Source organism: Protopterus annectens, chromosome 1.part2 (genome assembly GCF_019279795.1).
Source record: "Protopterus annectens isolate FY-2018-M chromosome 1.part2, PAN1.0, whole genome shotgun sequence".
NCBI classification, from domain to species: domain Eukaryota; kingdom Metazoa; phylum Chordata; order Ceratodontiformes; family Protopteridae; genus Protopterus; species Protopterus annectens.
Genome location: NC_056727.1, coordinates 477,001,213 through 477,025,907, shown reverse-complemented (window position 1 = coordinate 477,025,907; position 24,695 = coordinate 477,001,213). Strand labels below are relative to the sequence as shown.

Sequence of the window (24,695 nt, the reverse complement as noted above, 5' to 3'; positions counted from 1 at the left end):
GTCAAATCCAGAATTAATGGACATGCTCCACCTCAGTAAATCTAAATCCCTTAGAGCCACACACTCGAGGGACTTGAACCTCAGCACAGAAATAAATAGAACTTGCTGGAGGGACAGGTTCATAACCCAGAGGCTCCCTTCGCTCTGGAATAGAATTCCAGTTCATGTGAGGCAGAGCACCTCACTGAATCTCTTCAAGAAGAATCTCGATAAGTGGATGGGGGATCGTAGGTTTGTCCCAGGGATTACTCCCGTGTCACTATTAGACAGAGGCACAGTAAACTAAACCTTAAAAAGGGCACAGTATACTCAAATCAAGGGGTGGCGTAAGCCATACAGAATCGGGCTAGGCTTATAATTGCCCCAGGGCAGATAGCCTAGTATGAACCTATGAACCTATAATACTGCAGAGTTAGAGTGAGTAGACACACGGGTAGGAATCAGCAAGATAATGTTATGTTCAGAGGTTATAACAGAAAAAATATCTGCTGCACACATGCTTTTCACGAAGGATTATGATCAGGCTGCAGAACATAACTTCTGAGTAGCCAAGACGTGAATATTTTGAAATTCATTTTGAGAACACATAACAAAAACATAAGATAAGAACCATGGACTAAAACTAAATGCCAAGGAATGCATAGTAGTATCCTTTCAGATGTCATCCATCCCTGGTAACTATCATATTGATAACACACACCTTAGAGCTGACCCAGTAGTCGAGGACTTCGGGACACACATGGATAGCAATCTAGCCTTTGACCATCACGTGTCTAGAGTGGTGAAGAAATCAATCTATGTTGCGCAACTTATAAACAAAGGTATGGCATCTAAGTCCACAGAAGTCATTGTTCCATTGTATTCAGCATTCATTAGACCTATCGAGTACAATGCCCCCTTTGGTATGTAACTAACCAGGTATATACAACAACTGAACGCCCACAGAGGTTCCTCACTAAAAGAAGGACAGGGCATAAGTAAAATGTCCTACGCAGACTTCCTCAAAGCCCTATCCCTGTAGTCTGTCTCCTACAGGCTTTTGAGGGGAGATCTATGCCTGGCATACAGGGCACTGTAAAACCCCACTCTGATGGACCTCCTGCATATCCACAAAAGAATCAACACCAGAATTAACCGCTCCAAAGACTTAAATCTTGCCTGTGATATAAACAGGACCTGCTGGAGAGATAGGTATGTATCCCAGAGACTACCCCATCTAGGGAACAGGCTCTTCGTCCATGTGAAGCAGAGTTCCTCCCTAACCCAATTCAAGTGCAACTTGGACCATTGGATGGGAAACCGGAAATTCATCCCTGGTTTAGCACCTATGTCTCTAATGGACACAGGTAACCTGTAAATGGTTCATCTCCCAGGCACATGCTTACACTTATCAAGGGTATCAGAACTTGTCAGAGATTTGGTGGCATGTATGGCTAGGCTTAAAAAGACCCTTATAGTCATTAGCTTAGTAAACACATATGAACCTATAAGATTTATTAGCAGGGTAAACCCATTAGACACAAAAAATATCTGGTGAAGTGAACAAATGGAAACTTTAGAAATCAAACCCAGAACAAGTGAATAAACTGAAGCTTTTGGAATCAATCAAACCCAGAACTGATGCAGGATACAGATCAAGCAGTACATCATCTTAAGCCTCTGCACCAAACTGCCAAAACACAGACCTCATCATAATTCTGAACATGAACCCTTTGTTTGTTTCAAGTAGATGGACATGCATGCACATGTGACTGTGTATATGATATATGCATGGATACATAGACACAAGTCCCCTAACCCACATTTATACATATACGAGTACATATATACACATGTATATAAATACATTTCTGTATAATCATACACCCACACATAATATATGTAAAAAGCCTGCATATTTTTTGTGTGGCATAACAAAAAAGAAATCACAATTTTTGTTATAGCCTTCTTCATGAAGGCAAATATGCATACAGTTTGTATGTGCCATAACAAGAACATGAGGTTTTCAGTTATAACCTGATTTTTAAAGACAAATACATGGAAATGCAAATAATACATACAAACACCAATATAAACACACATTTTTATATTTCTCAAATAAAAATCACAATTGCTGTTATAGCCTGCATTTTAAAGGAAATACCAATGGATGACTAATTTCCTAACTGGGTTAATGCCTTCATATCATCTACTTCAATTTCCAAAGGATGTGCCACAATTTATCTGAAACCATACCTGTCAGGGGCGTAGGTCTGCTCTTTCATGAAAGCAATAAAAACTCCCTTTGACTCCAAACAATGTCACTCCAAATCACATAATCCTGTAGATTTCTCCATATCACTGGCTTTACCTCCAAAATGGTCTCCTCATGTTGTCTTAGTATTTCTCTAACTTTGCGTTAGGCTGAGAACACATGGCTTGCTGACTCCTACAGTCTCCTCAGTGAGATGCTCACCACACTGTGACTGGCTTACCATACTGTATTTACTTCTTCCCACATACCTCTTAGCATAAATCCAGTATTCTTCTGAAATTGCACTTGAAGGTTCTTTCCCATCCGAAAACTTTAGAAAAACAGACACAAACTGTAACTATTTGAAATGTCAGAACCTGCTAGAACAAGTCCTGAAACAAGGAGACTGAATAGCCAAAAGAATGGATTTACTAAGTCCAACATGGTCATTTCCCGGAATATTCCCTTTTCTCTAAGGTATGACGCACTCACAGTTGGTATATATAAGTTTGCTAGGCTTGTCCTCCACATTGGGAGGGGACAAGGGGGCTTACCCCCTTGCAAAAAAGAAATTTAAAGGAGGAGGGCAATCTTTGAAATTTGCTCTTTTCCTGGGTTTTCTGTCTTTTTCTTTCAGCTTAATGAGACTCTGCATTTCAAGTGCAGACATTTCAGTGCCTTACTTTTTGTCAGTTCAGTACAGGAATGAAGCTATGAGCTGCAAATAAACCTTCATTTTGTAGTCCCACCTTCACTATTTGCTTACTGTTTAACTCTGAGCAAGTCACTTAACAAGATAGTGCTTAAGAGTCACTCCAGAAAGAGAGGCTTTTTTATTTAGTGATTTCACCTGGTTAAGAAATAGATTACCAGACGTTTTTTCTCCATTTTCCTCAGCAACAACAGCATCTTCCACCAATCGGTACCTCAAGAACAGCAGAGTCCATTACCCACCATTTTTCTATGCAAACATCTGTCCTCCATAGTACAGTAGAGGAATTTCCAAGTGTCTGGATAGGTTTCTCCCTGTCTGCATAAATACCACCATGGGTCTCCCATGATGAAATGTGAAAGGTCCAGTGGGGATGACAGCACAAGTCACTAAACAACTACAACTGATATATCATAAAAACAATGCAATAAAAGTCGCAGCAGAATCGCCTGTCACAGTTACCAGCAAATGGGGACATCATCATCATCATAAAGGCCAGGAATAAGGAAAAACAAAATTCTAATCCATTAAATTTTTATAAAGCTCATCTGGTCACAGCTAAGTGGAACTGGAAATTAGTGAAGCACTGTCTCAAATGGAAAGAAATGAATAAAGCCTATACAGCATATATGTACTAAAAGAAAGGTGATGAAAGGTTTCTATTTAAGGAAATATCATGGTTATGACTCTCCTACAGCTGCATATCACGCAGTATCTGCTACCATTAAGTGAGAAAGTTTTGAATTACTGACAAGGCAGGAATACTTTACAAAAAGACTGATATTACACAAGCAAACTCCCAAATAGAAGCACAGCAACTGTTCAAAAGTTTTGGTCATAATACATATACAGGCTCATTTACGGAGTGGTGTGTGTGTGTGTGTGTGTGTGTGTGTGTGTGTGTGTGTGTGTACCACCTGAAGGAGGGAGATGGATTAAGAGCTACAGGAACTTCCCATGATACAATGTTACTTTGACTTCCTAGTAACTGATAGGGATGATGAAGATATCAAATAACTCACAAGTGGTCCCAAGACAGGCTGAAACTGTATGAGCGTTGAGCTAACAGAGATAAAGGATTTTTTTTTTTTTTACTAATTTGGACTATACAAGTCACACAGAGTGTATGTAAAAGGTCCCCAAGCTTCAGAACGTGCTCTGTTTGAGGCTGCACTTAGAGCTGATGAACTACAACCCCAAATGTGTACCAAACCTATTGATTGGCGAGTCCACTGTTACAGGACAGACCTAGCTGGGAAAGTACAGGAACGTCAGAACAAGACTTCTGATAATGAAAGAAGTTGGTTTAAAGCTGACATATGTGGCCCCCTTCTTACCCTTTAGACTGATGTAGGATGTTTTAACTTATAGATCAGGCAGCTTTTCTACCATGAAAATTTCTGGATGGAACAAAAAGACTCATTTTGATTGTTTTAAAGTCAATGATAAAACCTGACCAAACTGACTGAGAACATTTTAGGATGATTTGAGGAGTAAAGAAATTCAAACAGCATCTGTATGTCAACAACAGTTTACAGTAAAAGAAATGTATTAACTCCAGATGTGTATTTTTAATCCAAGGGAAGGGGTGTCCCAACATAACAGACACATAGCTGCAACACAGGTAACTTTTTCTAGAAGTATAATCTCATGGGTAAACATTATGGTAATGCTGAGAACCATCCTGGTCACCATGCAAGAAGGCACACAAGCTTAACACTACAGACCTATCAGATGTACTCTACATGGTAATCATCGGACATCTACCACTACCACTGACGGACATTCTAAAAGAAATCAGAACGATAGGATAAAGACAGTAGGAGTCACGGTATCTTGCATTTGCAGCTAGGAAGGATCAGCTGCCCCCATGTCAAGGAACCCTATTGTGTGATTATATACTGATAAGTTCCCTTAGCTACATAGCAGAGTGTTATTGGGACCACCCGTTTGAATGACCACTGTGGTTGCTGACTTTAAATGAGCAGAAGCTATATGCATATAATTAACTACTAGCCTGTCACAACAGGAGTATTAGTGACAATGGCCCATAGTTTGTAAATAACGCACTTTATGCTTGCTCCCATTCACCCAGCCATGAACGGATTAGCAGAAAGATGGAGACAAACAACCAAAGGCAACCAAAGTCATAGATCACCTTCTCTTAGCATGTTAAAATGCAGCTCACGCAGCAGCTACTTTGATGTTAGTAATGTTGTTCACGAACAGAAAGCAGAGAACAGCACACAAAGCAATCTCAGGACAACTGATGCATCAGACAGAAGCTTTGCATAAGGCATCGTGTAAAAGTACGTGACTACATGATAAATAATGAAAAACATGCTATGTGGCCTCAAGGAAAAGGTTTCAGTTGCATACCACGGATACGGAAGATTACAAATGGAGACATCAAACTGAAAATAGCCACCTAAGTACAGAAGTGTCACAACAATGACTACATACATCAGCTGCTAAGAAGGATGTGTGATCCCAGCTATACCCCATAATAAAACACAAACAGTTTACTCAGTGTAGGAAGGTGACCAACTGCATCCTTAAGAGAGTAAGGAATGATGACTATCATACCATAATTACATTTCAGACAAGAATGGATGACCAAGTTCATTCCAAATACTGGGATGCTGGTACAGCAGCAACATTGCAAAAATGGAGTCTGACATAAAAGGTGCATACAGATCACTGACCCTAACCTAATGAGGTCATAGAAATGTCATCCTGATTTACAAAGGGGGGGGGGGGAGTGCATGTGGAAATTTAGAAGACTGTTGCAGGTTGTACTGCAGAAGTATAAAAACTGATACTGTAAGGTAACGCAGTAAACCAGTAATATATCTCTGCACTGTTACCATTCCTAGTGTTTCAATGCTACTGCTGTGTGACATATGGTTAAATATTACACTTCAACTACTTATAATATGCTTTGAATTTTGATGTTACTATTTTACAGGAATTAATCTCACACTCTTTTTTTGTATGCAAGAAGTGCAGCAATTTTTTCTGCCCTTGGACTGTGTCGACTGAAAAGGTTTTATGAACCAGTCTAGCCATTTAACAAACAAGCACAAAAATTCTGCAGAAGAAAGCAATACTACATATTTTAGCATGAATATATCTGTGGTTCAAGGACACTGGTTCACAGAAAACGTCAATCCCAAACAGAAAGTATGTGGTTCTGGGATTATATATATGAAACCTACCTTATTAAGTAATGGGCTTTCTGCTCACGTATCATCCATTTCTTATCTTCTTAGTTAAGAACTAAACAGAAGGAAATATGGTGTGTACACACTAAAGTGGACACATGTTTGTGTCGGTGTGTTTGCACGTGCACATTCCTGGCTGTATCACAGTAATCGAAAAGCACCAAGAAGAGGTAGCATGTGCAACAGCTTGGATTGCATGTGTACGTTTCAGTTAAGTATCACCGAGTAACATTCTACAAATACACAATATCTTTAAAGATTATGCTTACAAATTAAAGAAAGAAAAACATCTCTTCCTTATTGGTCCAAGTAGCAAACTCTGGCTCTTGGGGGAGTTTTATCAGCTGTTGTTCATTTATATGGTTATTTTGTAGTTGTACTTTAAAAGTGCCTCTCAATAACTCTGATATTCCTGACTAACATCATAACATGAGCTTGTCTAGAAATCAGTACTCCAGGTGTAGCTCTACTGTGCAGACATATAGAGTCCTGAATACAGCCCACACAACAGTGGTTTGATTAGTGACCCCAGTACTGGAGGAGTAAGACAGGGAATTGGAGGGATTGTGTTACTCAGAGGCACTCCAGGGTAGTGTTATCTTCCTGGTGGAGATCGGAAAGACCATCACTCACTTAGTAGTGGGAACAGCAGGGTTGCTTATAGGGAATACCCTTTGTCAATGGATGTCCTCTGCTGTCAGCCTGCTGAATGGCCCCGGTCTGGCATCTTGCCAAGTGAGTGCATTGTTAAGGTTGGGAAAAAAAATGCTGAACTATTTCTGAACACTGCCTGGATGACGAGCCCTTTCAGTCGGCTCTTACCTAATGAAGAGTACAAGTGGACTGACTGGAGAAGAGAAGGTCTGCGAGGCAGCAGGGGAAAAAATACAAAGCATCTATACTCCATGCACAATACATGCAATCAAATTTAGTACATGCATCCACTACGCCACATGGTTGTTTTCATAATGCATATTTATACTACAATCACCACAGTAAACTCAAAGAATGGATTTTTTATGCGTGTATAAGATTTTCATTCAATTATATAGTGGAAAAGCTATCTGCTCCAATTTCTAGTGTGGTAACTGTATGATGAGACATTGACTCTGACCACTTGCATATTATGGACTCTACAGTAACATAGATAAAACTCTGTATTCCTGTCAACATATTATATTGTATTATGTTTCATTTCAGCTGCGGGTATAAATTCTTCATATCTACCTAGAAGAGTGACATCTTGTGGCAAAGACAAGTAAAACTGTAGTTAAGAAACTTAGTTAATAGCACAGAGAAGCAAATGATGACCCCTGTTAAAGAAAGGAAAGAAGCCAAGTGTTAGTCTGTTTTCTTTTCTGATGAGATTCAATTTGAGGATTAATTCAGGTACATTATAAAGAAAACCTGGCCAGAGAATGCTGAAATAGCAAAGACATTTCTTTGTACATGCAACAAATTTTTTAAAACCTGTTTTACTACTGGGTATTCCTTCTTCCTTTCTCTTTATATTTTGCTGTTTATTTAAAATACAGTCCACTATGACTACATTGCAACATTTATATAACAAATATGTATCTAAAACATTTAGCAACTTCTTCCCATCTTAAGTAACTCGACTATTGTTTCTGTTTTCCCATATCTAAACTCTATTTTTAAATAAAGAATATGATACAAGGACATCATGCTTTACCATCAGGAACAGACAGATTTTTTTCTTGTTAAAGCCTTTTGTTACTTTTCTGTAATTTAAATTATACCTTACAGTTAATTTACTATGTCTGCACTTGCAAGGAATACGTATAACTTGGTTATTTAAAAGACAGTCGGGCCAACAATACCATCTATATTCTACTAAAAATCCCTCGTACCTGTGAATTAAAGAAACGCACAAAACCTTATAATATAGATAAATGAAGACAGCACCCACGAGCATTAACTTGTTATACCACCAGAGGATACTGGTTCTCTATTAGATGAACAAATGCTTAAAATGTCAAGTACGACATGCTCAACAGCTTTTAAGCGAACGTTCATCTAAGTGAAACCTAAGAATGTCAAAACAAAGAGTTTCAAGAGTTATAGTTGGCCAGCCATCAGGAAGCCAACGGCTGTCATCAGAACATTCACCTTGTCTAGCTGTTCTTACAGTCCTCCACTGTGGTGCGGTCTCATCATCCACCCTGTGTAATGTTATGACAGTCCTCCACTGTGGTGCAATCTCGGAATTGGTATATTTAAGTAGGGGGGTGGGGGGGGCACAGTCCCCCCCATGTTGGGGGGTTGTGGGGGGGGCAAAGTCCCTCACTTTATTTTGTTTGTTGATTTGTTTTTTTTTTGGAGGGGGGGGTTTAATGGTGTACAGTACATTTTAGCAGTCAGCCTTTGGCTTCATGATGGCTGGCCAACTATAACTTTTCGAAACTGCTTGTTTCGACATTATGAGGTTTCGCTTAGATGAACTTTCACTTAAAAGCTGTCATGCATGTCATACTCAACATTTTAAGCGTTCATTCATCTAATATAGACCAGGGATACTGATTAAATAAGATCTAAACACCTTATTGATCTCACACCCTGTAATGCTGACAGAGGCATTAGACTGAGCCGTGCTCTTGCTTGCCTGACTTTTTTTATAGACTACAATGTCTGACAATTAACTCTGTTTACCTTTAGCAACTTATTCTCCAAACTATGGTTGCTTGGGTTGAAGAAGGAAACTAGGCAAACCAAAATATTTTATTTAAGTGGGACCTTTTACCGTCCATTATGTTAGTCGCATCGTTTCAAATATTAAAAGGTAGGTCTGAATAATTTATTATTTCAAATATATAGCTGATAAATTTCTTCGATACACTGGTTCCATATTATAACTGGACAAATTTATTTTTTATATTGGTTCCATCTTACAACTGTACAGACGATAAGCTGATGCAATCAGCATGTCTGTACACTGTGATTCCAAAAGCTTTTGCTCACTATTTTGTAAGCTGTAAAAAAAAAAAAAAAAAAAAAATCTAAAAACTGTTCCTGAGAAACTGTGCAAATAAAAATGTAAATGAAAAACAAATCGAAAGTTTCCACTTTGTAAAGCATAGTTCTCTCCCATTGCATTTAAACTAAGCTTGCAAATTTGGAGTCTACTGTATCCTCTCTGCTACTTTTCTGAGTGCTTGAAATATTTGTCTTGAATCTCCACAAGGTAAAATCAAGTTTCTTTCATCAGTACTAAAAATCACCTGTTTCTGACAAAAATTCCCTTAATAAAATCCACCTTTTTTACCCTGAGGGATGCTGGTACACAAAGAAACAATTGTCTCCACAGTTGCTAACAAGATATTATTGTGAAGTCCAACCATGTTCATAGATATAAATGTCATAGGCCATGGTGGTGCAGCGGTTAGCATTGTCGCCTCACAGCAAGAGGTTCTCCCATTCGATTCTTGGCTGGAGTGCCTTCTGTGTGGAGTCTGCATGTCCTCCCCTCCCCATGATCGAGTGACGTAAAAGACATGCAGGTAGGTGCCTGCGTGCGTGAATGGGTATGCCTTTCTTGAAGGTTGGGCGTCAGGCTGGCAACTCGGCACCATAAAAATCCACTACCAATCATTACCGGACCAGAGTTCCGCTGTGGTGATCCCTAACCGGGAAAAGCCGAAAGACATTACTATACAAAGTTTTTCTTAAGCTTTGTTTTATAACGAACACTTCTTGGATGCATATCCACACACACACAAACACTCTTTTACTGAAAAATTATTAGCATAAAAACTAACTTTTAATACTCCCAGCAAATACAAAAAAGTGTTAGAAACGCATCCTGATGTCCTGCATTAAATTATAACATGCCAGCAAGATGAACTTGGGGGGGGGGGGTAAGCACATACTAGACTTAACTGTAATGTCCAAAGAAATTGTAAATCGATTAGGTACTTGCCAATTTGTCAAATTAACAGAATAGCAAAAAAAAAATACCAACTAGTTAATTTATTGCCAAACTGTTGGTTTAACAGACTTGCAAAAACCTAATCGCTTTACAGTTGTTCACATGTTACAATTCACCCACAATTCACCCTAATTAGTACTCACGCTAATTAGTAGTCACCTGAATAGTGATGGAAGTACTTCATGCCTGCACGTTACAACTAATGCAGGACATTGCTAGGAATTTCAATGACATCCACATTCACTAGGAGTTTTTAAAGTTTTTACAGTAACTCTTAAAACTTGTTTTTCAGCTAAAGAGGGTGTTTGCATGCATCTGCAGGTGAGTACTTTTACAGAAAAACAAAGTTAAAAAAAACAAAACAAACTATAGTACAATCTTTAAGCGCCTCTAAAAACGTTAAATCATTAATGCCATAAAGACTCATTAAAATGGCATGAGCCTTTAAGACAAGAAAATGCAGTTTGTTCTAATTTATTCAACTTGTAGTCCACATACAAAGCCCAGAGTTCCATCTCTGTATCTTACTGCAAACACTATGGACATAAGGGTGGACAGTTTAACTGTTTTGGGATATCAAAGATTCACAAAAATGGGCTTATTGGATTTGGCATATCAGAGTACTGATACAAGTCTCTATCAAGTTGTTTAAAGCACAGTCAATCTGCTTGTAAGCCCTGTGAACTTCCATGAATGTAACACATTTGTTCCTGTCGGTATTATACAGCTATATCAAAATATCAGATATACAATCACAGTTGTTCATAATTACAATACCCTTTCTTTAAAGAAATGTTAACCACATGAAAGCAGACAAGTAAGGGGACCCTGACATTATGATCAGTGATGACTTGTACAAAAACAGAGCTATATTGGTAGCTAAAGTTGGATGTTAAAGTCATACCCCAGGTCTTAATGAATGAGTTACTATTAAAAAGTGTACTGAAGTTACAGTCACTAAAATAGGTCCCTTCCTTCACATGATTTTTTAATGGTCACTCCTTGAATCTGTCATTTTTTATGCATTTTATACCTTGTGTATTTTTAACTTGTTACCAACTGTATTTTATACAGATTTTTTTTAGGAAGATCACTGTTGCAGTATTTTTCAATTGCTAATGGGATTATATCACATGACTATTTTTTGGTGTTTTAGCTGCAATTCACTCGACTCATTAGGTCTGATTAAGTCTCACTTGTGTAAGACAAGAAAGCTCTTTTTTCCACTGGAAGTCAATTAAAGTTGTTTTCTGGTGCCTCCGTCAAGTCTGTGACTTTCTTGGAAGAAGAATAAGAAAAAAAAAAAAAAACACGGTTCAAAATGCAGTCGGGTCCAAACTCTCCTGAATGTCCTAATATAAACTGTCTAGTATGGTTTGGCTAGGCTTATAAGGGCCTCCGGGCCAATAGCCTAGTATCATCCTATGAACCTCGTACACTGTTGCATCCCTGATTATGTTTATCTATATTCATCTTATTTAGTATAACTTCCAGAACTGATATCTGCTTATCAGTTCCAGAAAGCAGTGAAATGAACTGACGACACCTGAAACATTAAGCACTGGTGGGCAATTAAGCATAGAAAGACATTAGCTGCATTTACATCACATTTACATCACATAGAATATAAGAAGTAGTAAATAAAGGGGGAGCAGAAGCAATTCAGGATTTCTTTCTTTTTTCTGAATGTAGCAGTAATACATTATGTACAACTTAATGTACCAGGGTAGTGTTAGAAGGAAGTATCCAAGACATAAAATGTATCCTGCAGGTGTTTTAATGATCTAGTAAACCAAAAAAGATTAGTGCCTTATTACTCCATTGAAAACAGCATGACATCGCAGAAGGACAAAGAATATACCTCTAACCTCTAAGCACAAGAAATATGGACAAAGTACAAAATAATGTGAGGACAAAGGCCCAAAATCGGGACAGATTTTAAAAATTGTTCTTATAAACATGGCAAGTTTATAGAATAACAGATTTTGCATTAGCATGTATTTTCTGAATTATATGAAGTCTGAAATTCAAAACTCTTTCACTGTTTAGTAGATTTAATCCTTAATGATTTGCCATGTACCACAAATATTATGGGAAACAAACCAAAAATACGAGACAAATATCTGGACATTCTGTGAAAATCTGGACAGCTGAGAGTTGTAGAGAATTCCACTGTCCCATACTAGTATTTCTGCTCTTCTCAAAAACAAAAAAGGGGACAGTGCTGTGGACAGCTTTATGCTACCTCCTTAAAGTGTACAGCATTGTTATGTTGCTTCAGGTGCCTTTGCATTACTCTACATACGTGGCCATAGCATTCTCATTATTCCCTACAGCATGCTTTATGCTACCTCCTTATAGTGTACAGCATTATGTGGCTTCAGGTGCCTTTGCATTACTCTACATATGTGGCCATAGCATTCTCATTATTCCCTACAGCATGCTTTATGCTACCTCCTTATAGTGTACACCATTGTTATGTGGCTTCAGGTGCCTTTGCATTACTCTACATACGTGGCCATAACATTCTCATTATTCCCTACAGCATGCTTTATGCTACCTCCTTATAGTGTACAGCATTATGTGGCTTCAGGTGCCTTTGCATCACTCTACATACGTGGCCATAGCATTCTCATTATTTCCTACAACATACTTTAGCAGAGAGCTGCTGCAGTTAGGAGTAATTCTGTCATCCCCCCAACCTAGCCAACTATTCTGTGTCCATCAGTTTCATGCATACACATGGCTTTTACATCATGTAAGGATTCCAGGTCAACCCAATGGGATTCATACCAAATGCAAAGAAGCTACACAACCAGCATGTTGAAGAAGTTCACGGGATGCCTCAATAAACATGAGCATCAGAGTAAATAAGCACAGAACAGGAGGCCATACTGACTGTAAATGGAGGAAGAACCCGGACAACAACTAATGCACATTAACTCTGTAGTTGGGGGAACCCTGGACTGCCCCAGTGCAGTGCATCTTTTCATAACAAGTAATGAGACAGGATGAAGTCAGCAGAACATTAAGGGTGAACCATGGGAAAGGGGCAGCTCTAGCCAATAAGCACCATTACTACAAGGATCACACTGTGGAATGGGGCAAACCAGACAGCAAACAGAACTCACTACACATATGGGGGATTCACAAACATGAGCAGTATGTTCACATTTGATTTGGAAAGTCAAAGGAAGATGATGGGACACACATGTACAGCCTTCAATACTACACACATCAGGTAGGCTTTGCATATACTGTTCATATACCCCTATGGACTCCTGTCGCTCTGCATATACTGTTTATACTCCGCTATGGATTCCTGTTGCTCTGCATGTACTGCTCATATACCGCTATGGATTCCTGTCGCTCTGCATGTACTGCTCATACACCGCTATGTACTCATGTCTGACTGGCACAAATACTTACTACTTAGGTGCATAACAGCAGCTACACTATGCCAGAGACCCACTACAGCACAAATGACTAGCCCTATGAGTAAGCAGAGGATCATGGTACAATATCATCATATGGCCTAGTCGGGGCTACACAAAACACTTGCTCATGAATTCTGCTCACTGTTTACAGTCCCTCACTAAAAGATACATTAAATCAAAAACAAATATATCTAAATTCAAAAAGATGACCTACTGTACAAGTCTAACTTACATGAAAAATAATTATGACACTCAAAAATACAATTACTTACAGCACACGCTTCCCCATTTTATATTAGTCATCTCTCCAAATGACTTTTGTATGCACATTTTATTATCCTATACTCTAGGAAAGCTGATGTTGCCATTTGTTTATTAAAGAACAACATTTTTTATATTTACTTTTCTCATACACTCAGTTTTTCAGAGTGGCACAACCACAGAATGAGGTCACTTTTCAGCACAAATTAGAAAAGCATTCTGAAAATAAGCTATTGATTTTTCAGTGTGCATGGTCACTTGTGTTATGACATCAATACTATGTCATCTTGCATCATAATATTCAAAGTAATGCATTCCACCTGCAGTAAATAACTCCCAGTATTTCTTAAAAGAGAGCAAGGGTAATGCTGGAAGGGTTTACCTTCATATCGATCACACATGATCGACCGGCCACTTAAGCGAACTGTTTCCGCGAAACCGTGAAAAATTCCAAATATCAAAATAATGTCGAATTCAACATTTCCGGCCGTGCCACATCTCCACACCAGTGCTACCATAGGGTCAAAAGGGGGGTGAGGTTTTGCTGTTCAGTTATGTAGAATTCTACTTTGGAGACGTTCGCACTTCGGTTTTCACGGAAGCGGTTTCGCCTATAGTAGGACTGACAATATGAAGGTAAACCTGCAGGAAGTAATGGGCAGAAATGTTAACAGCCTGAATGCTACTATAGATTATAAGAGACCTGGGTACAGAAAAAGAATGCAACTTTTATTACGTTTTCCCTGCTGTGATATTCAATCAGAGGGCTGTAACAAATACAGAAAGCCGTTTTCCTTACAGCCCTCTACCTAAACACAAAGAATCTGCTTGCTGAATCACAAACATTATAAAGTGGCAATGTACACAGTTCATGATGTTTTACATAAATAATGTACAAAACACAACTAAGTCATTTTAACTAATTGTGTACAAACATACATATGTAATTGTGTGTGAGTAATCATGTTTTCCTATGAATGATCCTGTCAGTATTGTAAAATTCTTTATATACATGTCTATTTTTGAATTTTAACTGTTTTAAGTATGGGAACTGTGATGCTTACCTATCTGTTTCACTTAAATTTAAATTGTTTAAATTATTCAAGTTGTAAAATGCATTATGTACTCGGAGCTTTTTTCCCTGGCCTCCAATGAAAATGGGCTCTTCCGCCCAGTGGACTTTCCCAGTAATCAAATGCCAATAAATAAATATGCACACATACATATAATATTTAATTTTGAATATATACAGATATGTCTGTTTCTACGTGTTGTGTATATATATATATATATATATATATATATATATATATATATATATATATATATATATATATATATATATATATATATATATATATATATATATATATATATATATATATATATATATATATATATATATATACATATATATATGTATATATCTATATATCTATCTAGTGCAGTGGTGCAGCGGTAGCGATGTTGCTGCACAGCAAGAGGTTCTCCAGTTTGATTCTTGGCTGGAGTGCCTTCTGTGCAGAGAGTCTGCATGTCCTCCCTGCGTTCGTGTGGGGTTTTCTCCAGGTACTCCGGTTTCCTCCCACATTACAAAGACATGTGTGTGGAGCATTTCTCCCTGGGCCTTGGCTGAAAACTGGCTTTGTTCCAAGTTGGACTTTCTCAGTAAACAAATGTTAAATAAATAAAATAATATAAGCCGAAAACTGTGCAAAACTTATGGATACACTAAATTAGTTGAAATAAGGAACACTTTAATAATGACATTTAAACGCTTTCATCTCCTTTGAAGTTATACACCAGAAAACTTAATTTAGAAATCAGTTTAGAACATCAAGAAACTGAAAGTGGTAATTTTCCTCATTGTTACATATTACCAAAGAAAAAAAAGTATATACAACCCCACCCTACATCCCTTGGTTGAGACATACGAGAGGTTGGTTATGGAAGATATTTACAATATTTTCAAACATCACAAGAACAACAATAATTGGAATTTAACCAAGGGAGAACATGAATTATTAAATGATCTAAGAAGAGATAAAAATATACGAGTCATGATTCCGGATAAGGGGGGTGGAGTGGTGTTATTCCGAAGCATTGATTATTCGGATGAAATGTTAAATCTATTATTTGATAATAGTACTTATATAGGAATTTCTAAAAATCAGATAAATATAGCATATTCTAGAATTGATTCCTACTTGGAAGAATATCTATTGGATGGCAGAACTGACTCCTACTTGGAAGAATATCTATTGGATGGCAGAACTTACAAGGACATTTATGAATTTTTATATAGAAAAGACCCAGTTGTCCCTGTTTTTTTCGGTATCCCCAAGATACATAAAAACATCAGCAAACCACCGTTTAGGCCTATTGCAGCTGCTAGGAGATCCAAAATCCACCCTCCAACTGTATTTATAGATACTCATGTACAACATGTTATTCATAATGTTTCACATCTACTTAAAGATTCTTGGGAATTTTAAAGAGTATTAAACAAGAATTATTTACCAGTGATGTTGTCTTCCTTACTGTGGATATAAAAGATATCTTTACTAGTATTCCAAAAGTAGAAGGTTTGACCTTATTTGAAGAGGTACTTTTTCAATATTCAAGATCAGAGAATGATATGGTCAAACTTATTTGTGAACTCATGGGCATAGTACTAGAGAACAACTTTCTTTGGTTCGAAGGTGAATATTACCAACAAATAAGGGGTGTCCCCATGGGAGCAGCATGCTCACCTGTCTATGCCAACCTTGTTTTGTTAGGTTGGGAGGACAAATATGTCAATGGGGGTTCCTATTGAGGTAGCATAAAACTGTATTTACGTTATTTGGATGATATTTTTATTCTATGGACAGGTATGGAGGGTGACATCCCTAAATTTATAGATTATCTAAATTCTAGTACCCATTGTTTGGATTTTACGTATCAGTATAATAAGAATTCCATTAATTTTTGGATACAACAATTTCAAAAGAAAAAGAAGGATTTAAATCTTTGGTATATAGAAAAAATATTTTGTAATGCTTATTTACACTTTGAAAGTGAACACCTGTTGGGACAAAAAAAATAGTATAGTTAAAGGACAAGCTATTAGGGTGGCCCGGATGACTTCTTGTCAAGAAGATCTAGTTAGAGAATTTAATACTATTTCCAATATGTTTTTAGAGAGAGGTTATCCACAAACGTTTTTAGATAATATTCTTCAAGAAGTATACAATCAATGGGGGATTAAATGCAAACCTTTACTTGGTACTTGTTCAGATGAGGAAGTTCAGAAAAGTGGAAATGAAAATAGCCCTAGATTAGAAAATTTTAGTAAGGCTTGTATTTTACAATACAACATGAATACTAAATTGGTTCGGAAAGTGTTTGAGAAAAACTGGAACATTTATAGGACTAAGAAGGAAATTTTAGAGAAAGAAAGTAGGTAATAAACCTAGGTTTATCAACAAAGTAGGTTACAATGTTAAACAGTTATTGGAATAGAGAATAGACAATACCAGTAAAGTTAAACAAGGAACTAAGCAATGCGGCATGTGTGCATATTGTTCATATATAATTAAGGAATCTAGTATAGTTCTAAACAATATTAAGAGTAAAATAATTTTCAAAAAGGGTAATTGTAACAAGAGGAGTGGTTTATTTGGCTTGGTGTACCTCAAGCGGACATTTTTATGTAGGTAAAACTGAACGTATGTTAAAAAATAGAATATACGAACACCTAAATGATATAAAAAAAATCAAAAAATTACTAATGCTTTATACAGACATTCTATTGTTTGTGAGAAGTTTGAAAAAATTGTGTTCGGTATTCTGGAAATAGTATATAATAACCCCAGAGGGGGTGACTGGAAGAATACCCTAAAAAAGAATGAGAGCCAGTGGCAATTTAGATTGGCAGCTATGTTTACACCAGGTTTAAATGACTATGTATCTTTGGCACCTATGTTGTTGGGAAGAGCTAATAGAATGTAATTTCATTTGATTCCTTATACAGTGTGAATTTGATATACAATTTAATTTAATTAGATATACATGTTATAGGAACAAGTTGATGCACTTTATATACATATTGATGCATTTTATGAAGATATAATATAATTTATATATATATACTTTTTATATGAATTTAATATTTGTGTAGTATTGCATCATATGTGAAACATAGAATTTTTATTATATTGAAGTTTATATTGGTTTGAATTTTATGACTATTTCTTTAAATTCATTGATTGTGATGTCATGACATTTGTAGCATTTAAATGTTATTAATTGAGTAGTTCTGTTTCCATTTCTGATGAAGTCTCCTTTGGAGATGAAAGCGCTTAAACATCATTATTAAAGTGTTCCTTATTTCAACTAATTGAGTGTATCCATAAGTTTTGCACAGTTTTCGGCTTATTTTTTTGTTTTGGTATCTGGTTCGTTTAGTCACATGTACATACACATTATATACAGATAAACATCAATCTCCCCCTTTTCCCCATTTTTGCACATGGGGTCAGGCTGTCACTTCAACAGTGGCAATCATCTAGAACTAATGTTCACACCAACAGCTGGCTAGCTCTGCTACGGTAGTTCTTCCACATCATACATTCGCATGCACATGCACACTTATGGCCAGTTTAGAGTCTCTAATCCACCTACTGCATGTCTTTGGAATGTGGGAGGAAACCAGAGCACCTGAAAGAAACCCACTCAAACACATGGAGGACATGCAGACTCAGTACAGAAGGCACCCCAGCTGAGAATCAAACCAGAGAACCTCTTGCTGTGAGGTGAAACTTTCCTCTGCACCACTGTGCCACAAATATACTTACCTATACATATACGTATGCACACACATACATAAAAATCTGAACTCTGCAAAAAAAAAAAAAAAAAACGTTTCATTGAACCTGAACTTATGATTAATATTATAGAAAGCTGTAGGCTCACAGTTCAAGAACAACAAATGAGCCAACAGCAAGCTGAAAGGTTCTGTGTTTGCAAGTTCTGAAAGGAACAATTTTCCTGAGTTGAGCATAGCAAATGTCAGACTATGTGCATTTGGTAAACTAAAGTTTTTACACGTGCTCTTAACTCAAAGCAAAGTGCAGAGCTAAAGGGAGAAACTGCACACATGACTACACCCACAAACAGAGCACAGCTGACGGAGTAAACCTGAAAAGTTAACTTTCAGATGCAATTATCTCAAGACAAAAATGTGTGTCATCTAAATGAGAAGTATTCTGGGCAGCACCCCCCACAAGGGCGCAGGACTACCCAGAGTGAGAGGCACAACACTGATATCATCACACCTCTTCCCAAGGGATGCATCACTGTCATCCTCATTATCACCTCCCACTAACTAGTGCAGCACTTCAGTCAGCATCACAGCAGCCAGAGATGGGTGCAGCACTGCAGCCAGTATCACAGCGCCCCGAGATGGGTGCAGCACTGCAACCAGTATCACAGCACCCCAAGATGGGTGCAGCACCGCAGCCAGTATCACAGCACCCCGAGATGGGTGCAGCACTACAGCCAGTATCACAGCACCCCAAGATGGGTGCAACACAGCAGCCAGTATCACAGCACCCCGAGATGGGTGCAACACTGCAGCCAGTATCACAGCACCCCGAGATGGGTGCAGCACCGCAGCCAGTATCACAGCACCCCGAGATGGGTGCAATACTGCAGCCAGTATCACAGCACCCAGAGATGGGTGCAGTACCGCAGCCAGTATCACAGTGCCCAGAGATGGGTGCAGCACCATAGGCAGTATCACAGCGCCCTGAGGTGGGTGCAGCACCATAGCCAGTATCACAGCGCCCTGAGGTGGGTGCAGCACCATAGCCAGTATCACAGCGCCCTGAGGTGGGTGCAGCACCGTAGCCAGTATCACAGCGCCATGAGGTGGGTGCAGCACCGCAGCCAGTATCACAGCAGCCAGAGGTGGGTGCAGCACCGCAGCCAGTATCACAGCGGCCAGAGATGGGTGCAGCACCGCAGCCAGTATCACAGCGGCCAAAGATGGGTGCAGCACCGCAGCCAGTATCACAGCGGCCAAAGATGGGTGCAGCACCGCAGCCAGTATCACAGTGGCCAGAGAATGGTGAAGCACCGCAGTCAGTATCACAGCGGCCAGAGATGGGTGCAGCACTGCAGTCAGTATCACAGCAGCCAGAGATGGGTGCAGCACTGCAGTCAGTATCACGGCGGGCAGAGATGGGTGCAGTACTGCAGTCAGTATCACAGTGGGCAGAGATGGGTGCAGCACTGCAGCCAGTATCACAGCGGCCAGAGATGGGTGCAGCACTGCAGTCAGTATCACAGTGGGCAGAGATGGGTGCAGCACTGCAGTCAGTATCACAGCGGCCAGAGATGGGTGCAGCACTGTAGTCAGTATCACAGCGGCCAGAGATGGGTGCAGCACTGCAGTCAGTATCACAAACGGCCAGAGATGGGTGCAGCACTGCAGTCAGTATCACAGCGGCCAGAGATGGGTGCAGCACTGCAGTCACTATCACAGCGGCCAGAGATGGGTGCAGCACTGCAGTCAGTATCACAGCAACCAGAGACGGGTGCAGCACTGCAGTCAGTATCACAGCGGCCAGAGATGGGTGCAGCACTGCAGTCAGTATCACAGCGGCCAGAGATGGGTGCAGCACTGCAGTCAGTATCACAGCGGCCAGAGATGGGTGCAGCACTGCAGTCAGTATCACAGCGCCAGAGATGGGTGCAGCACTGCAGTCAGTATCACAGCGGCCAGAGATGGGTGCAGCACTGCAGTCAGTATCACAGCGGCCAGAGATGGGTGCAGCACTGTAGTCAGTATCACAGCGGCCAGAGATGGGTGCAGCACTGCAGTCAGTATCACAAACGGCCAGAGATGGGTGCAGCACTGCAGTCAGTATCACAGCGGCCAGAGATGGGTGCAGCACTGCAGTCACTATCACAGCGGCCAGAGATGGGTGCAGCACTGCAGTCAGTATCACAGCAACCAGAGACGGGTGCAGCACTGCAGTCAGTATTACAGCCTCTCGTGGTGCCATATTTGTCACAGCTCCTACTGACTTAAGGGTAACACTACTGTCACCATTACAGTCCTTACTGATGACAGTGTTAAAGCACCTACAACTTCATCCAGAATGTCTACAGTCATTTGCTCACATAAGGTACAAAAACAGAAAACAAGCCAGCAAACTTCATTAATGGCTTACAACAAATGTGCATGAACTAAACAGGGTGGGGATATGAAACTATATTACGTTTTTATGGCTGAGGGTGAATATCTAAAGATAAAAAGATCTCATAATACAGAGGAAATGCAGATTGGGATCTGAAATATTCTTCCCTATTCCATAACAATTTATTACTAATACTGGTAATCCAGTTCTCCCTTAATGCCACATTTGGCATAATGACTAAGCTACTCAGAGCTAAATTAAAATGAAAATATGGCAATTAATGGAGTTTAAGGAGAAAAATACACCAAAAATAAAGAAATAAAACTCGGTATGTACAAATGTGTTATCAGAAGCTAATGACTTGCCCAGCAGAAGACACACTGGTTATATTAAAAATACAAACCAGGCTAAAGCTTATGTTACAACTGCACTGAAAAATAAACTCTTGTTTGAGAAATTTTAACCTCTGTTACCACAAATGCTACCATATATACTTATGTACAAGTTAAGAAATGAATGCCAAAAAAGTGGTCTTAAAAAAAGGTGGGCTACTTGATTACAAATAATTTGGTATATGAAAGGAAGACCACTTCTACTGCAGCATGGCAGTCATTAAAACAAATTATTAATTGAACAAAAAAACACAGTTATGTGTGTCAATTATCTGTATGCCTTACTGACTTTACACTTAATGCAGTTTTACCACGTTTAAAAATAGTTCATGCAATTACACTGTTTAAAAATAGTTCATGCAATTGTTTGAAGTATGTTGTAATTGCTTTCCAGCATGTCAATCTTTAAAACAAAAATTAAAATAAATAATACTTTATTTTTATATTTTAAGGATCATCACACCTTCCTAACCCTCCTTTTCACTGCCTACTGTTTAACAGAAGGGGATCGCTAACAGTGAAATACTGGGTTTAAGTGCCAGTGTTTCATTAACTTATTTAAAGCATACTTCAACAGTTTTGCAGAATGGCAGGCATTAAAATATAAAGATGTTTTAACCTGCATGCCGAACATACTTTCAGATCTTCAACCTCTAGACATAAACAGATCAATGAATTTTAATTATTTTTTTTTTTGTTTTGGCCCAACCACTGCCTTCAGCTTATGTATGAGCTTGACTAACACATGGCTATACATGGTAATTGATTAATCTAATTCTGCTCCACTTCTGCTATACCAAGGACATGCTCCAAGAGCTGTTGAGAGGCTTTCCAAAAAAACAGAAGGAGAGCAGTCAAGCTCTTGAAGCTTAGTCCATAAAGTACAAATTTTTGTATAAACACAATATATTTCACCCTCCTCCCCTGGTTCTCGTCTGACTATGGCTACAGCTCAAGCAGTTGTGCTTCTTAATAATGTCAATTAGCAAAAAATGACAAAGTTAACCAATAATCAGAAAGTTAAACATTTAAAATATATACATTTTCATACATATGTATCCTCATTAAAAGATATTTCTAACATGTAATTGTCTAGCAAACTATCACTATGGCAGTTTTACATTTTTGTGCAACAAATATCTAGTGATGTAACAAATATAATAACCCAGCATGGAAACAAACAGCATATTTTGACAGAGTAAAATTTCTGATTCAGAAATCTTACAAACTGTCAAGGATAACTGACAACATTCTGTTTTACACTGTTGTGAACATGTTGTACTTTACAGTAAAAATAAGGAAATTATTTTCTGTAAACAACAAAACATAACACTGCTCTCAGAAGCACATAAACACACACATTCCTGCAGCCTGAGAAGGGGGATTTTATCTGGCAGCTGGAATGCAGCAATGTTGTATTTGTTTACCCTGCTTTACTGCATTGTCAGAGCCTTTGTCCAATGGGCACTATAGTACTTCAGCAGCTGTGTCTACAAACCTCACAATATAAAAAGCCTGAAACTTTGTTCACACAGCTCATGAATAAGAAATCATGCACAAGTATGCCATCACATAAGCTACAAGGGCGACATCTTATGGCAGAAGTAGGCTTCACTACATGTGAGCACAGCCTAATAAAAAAACGTGCGCATTGTACTCAAAGTTGGGGAATGCTGAAAGAGGAAAAAACATACAGCTATAACACAGATGACTTGGAAAAATGCTGAAGATAGAAAGTAAACATTTTAAGTTAAGTTACAGCACATATAAGTTTTGCAGTTATAGCTGCTTCTGTAAAGATAATGTACACTCACGGTCTACACCTGTACTTAGAGGACAGGTGTTCTACCACCACTGCAGAAAGGAGGTATGGTTTAAAAAGAAAACCTGACAATATCATGGTGAGCTGAAGCCTCTATATGACAGGAGGTGACACAGCCATGGGTTCAAGTATCACAAAATAATCTTGCCGGAGCAGCAACTTGTCCTTATGTAAACACTATATAATGGTTACATGTGGATGTGTGTGTGTGTGTGTGTGGGGGGGGGGGGTGGCAAAAACCATTTTGGGCCCATGCACACAGAAGATAACTCACACTCTACAAACATTTCATTAACTTGATGAGGATATCTGAAAGAGAAATCCAACTGTAATAACAGCCTTAAAGACAGACGTTTTTAACCTGGTGCAATGTTAGCAATCTGTACAAGCCCACCTTTGCAGCTGTTATTCAAAGACTGTAAATGCATTTGTAGGGGAAACACTGCTGCTGGACATAGTAGGTACTCATTTACTAATAAAAATAATGGGTAGAGTAGTAAAGATCAAAACCGGAGTTAAATATGCATGGAGGAGTTTCTTACATATAACGGTAAACTCCCAAATTTCACTCCAACTTCATCCTGATTAACTGTACAACCTGGATGGAGTAAGTCACATAACCTTACACGTACCTGGCTTTGTCGGACAAAGTTCCAACAGGAAAATAAGTAAAAAGATTATGTTGTTCATTTTAGACAGTCATATTTATCCTTGTGTGCATTCTTCTGATGATGCAGATTTGTTTTGTGTTACATTACCAACATATCATGACCTGTTTCTACTTAGCATGTAAACATGTAACACTACAAAGCTTAAAACAAACAGCCAAGTTCTAACTATTTTCAATGCATCCCCTTAACTTATCGTACCTGGCAAATTTTACTAAACATCAAAGAACTGAATATAATTATACAATTAAAAGTTTAAAACACTATCACTCCAGAGGTCAAATGCCACGGGATCATTTGGATTATACTACAGTACAAAGGTGAACAATACCATGCATTAGTAACTAAACATGTTTGATGTGCAAATAGCGTGCACATTCAGTGTATAGTGCAATACGGCATGCCACGATGTGGATTACAATCTACCCATCACTTTTCACAACTCTTGTGACAAAATCAGACAAGTGCTAGCAAATTGTGCAGTATGGCACAACAGGAAGTGGGTTATTCAGGCATCTACCTTCTTCTCAGAAAGTTAAATAATTTTGTGCAGCTGACTGAATTCAGTATGTGATATGCGGGTAAATTAATACTGTGTATACATACCTGAACTGGTTATAACAATACAACAATTTGACTCTTTAAAATATGACTCTAGGCAAAACCATTACCCAGACAGCAGTTCAACATTATTCCTAAAAAAGGTACTTGTAAGTAACTCTTTTGGCAGTTGGCACAGAGGATTAAGAAGCTGTTACTGAGCTATTTCCTGTGATCCAGAGTTCTATTCCCTCAACCTTCATTGCCCAACTG

At 38.5% G+C, this 24,695-nt stretch overlaps 1 protein-coding gene across 3 annotated transcripts in view; it reads right to left on the bottom strand.

Moving 5' to 3' along the window:
- Nucleotides 1-24,695, bottom strand: part of LOC122789681 (bifunctional protein GlmU-like) — an 889,366-nt gene that overhangs the window by 552,144 nt on the left and 312,527 nt on the right. Inside the window, exon 2 of one of the 3 annotated variants that reach the window (XM_044057102.1) lies at nt 14,196-14,455. The exons of the other annotated variants lie outside the window; for them this stretch is intronic. Coding sequence (XP_043913037.1) covers nt 14,196-14,201 — 6 coding nt within the window. The 5' untranslated portion in view covers nt 14,202-14,455. The remainder of the gene's footprint in view (nt 1-14,195; nt 14,456-24,695) is intronic. 3 annotated transcript variants of the gene reach the window in all.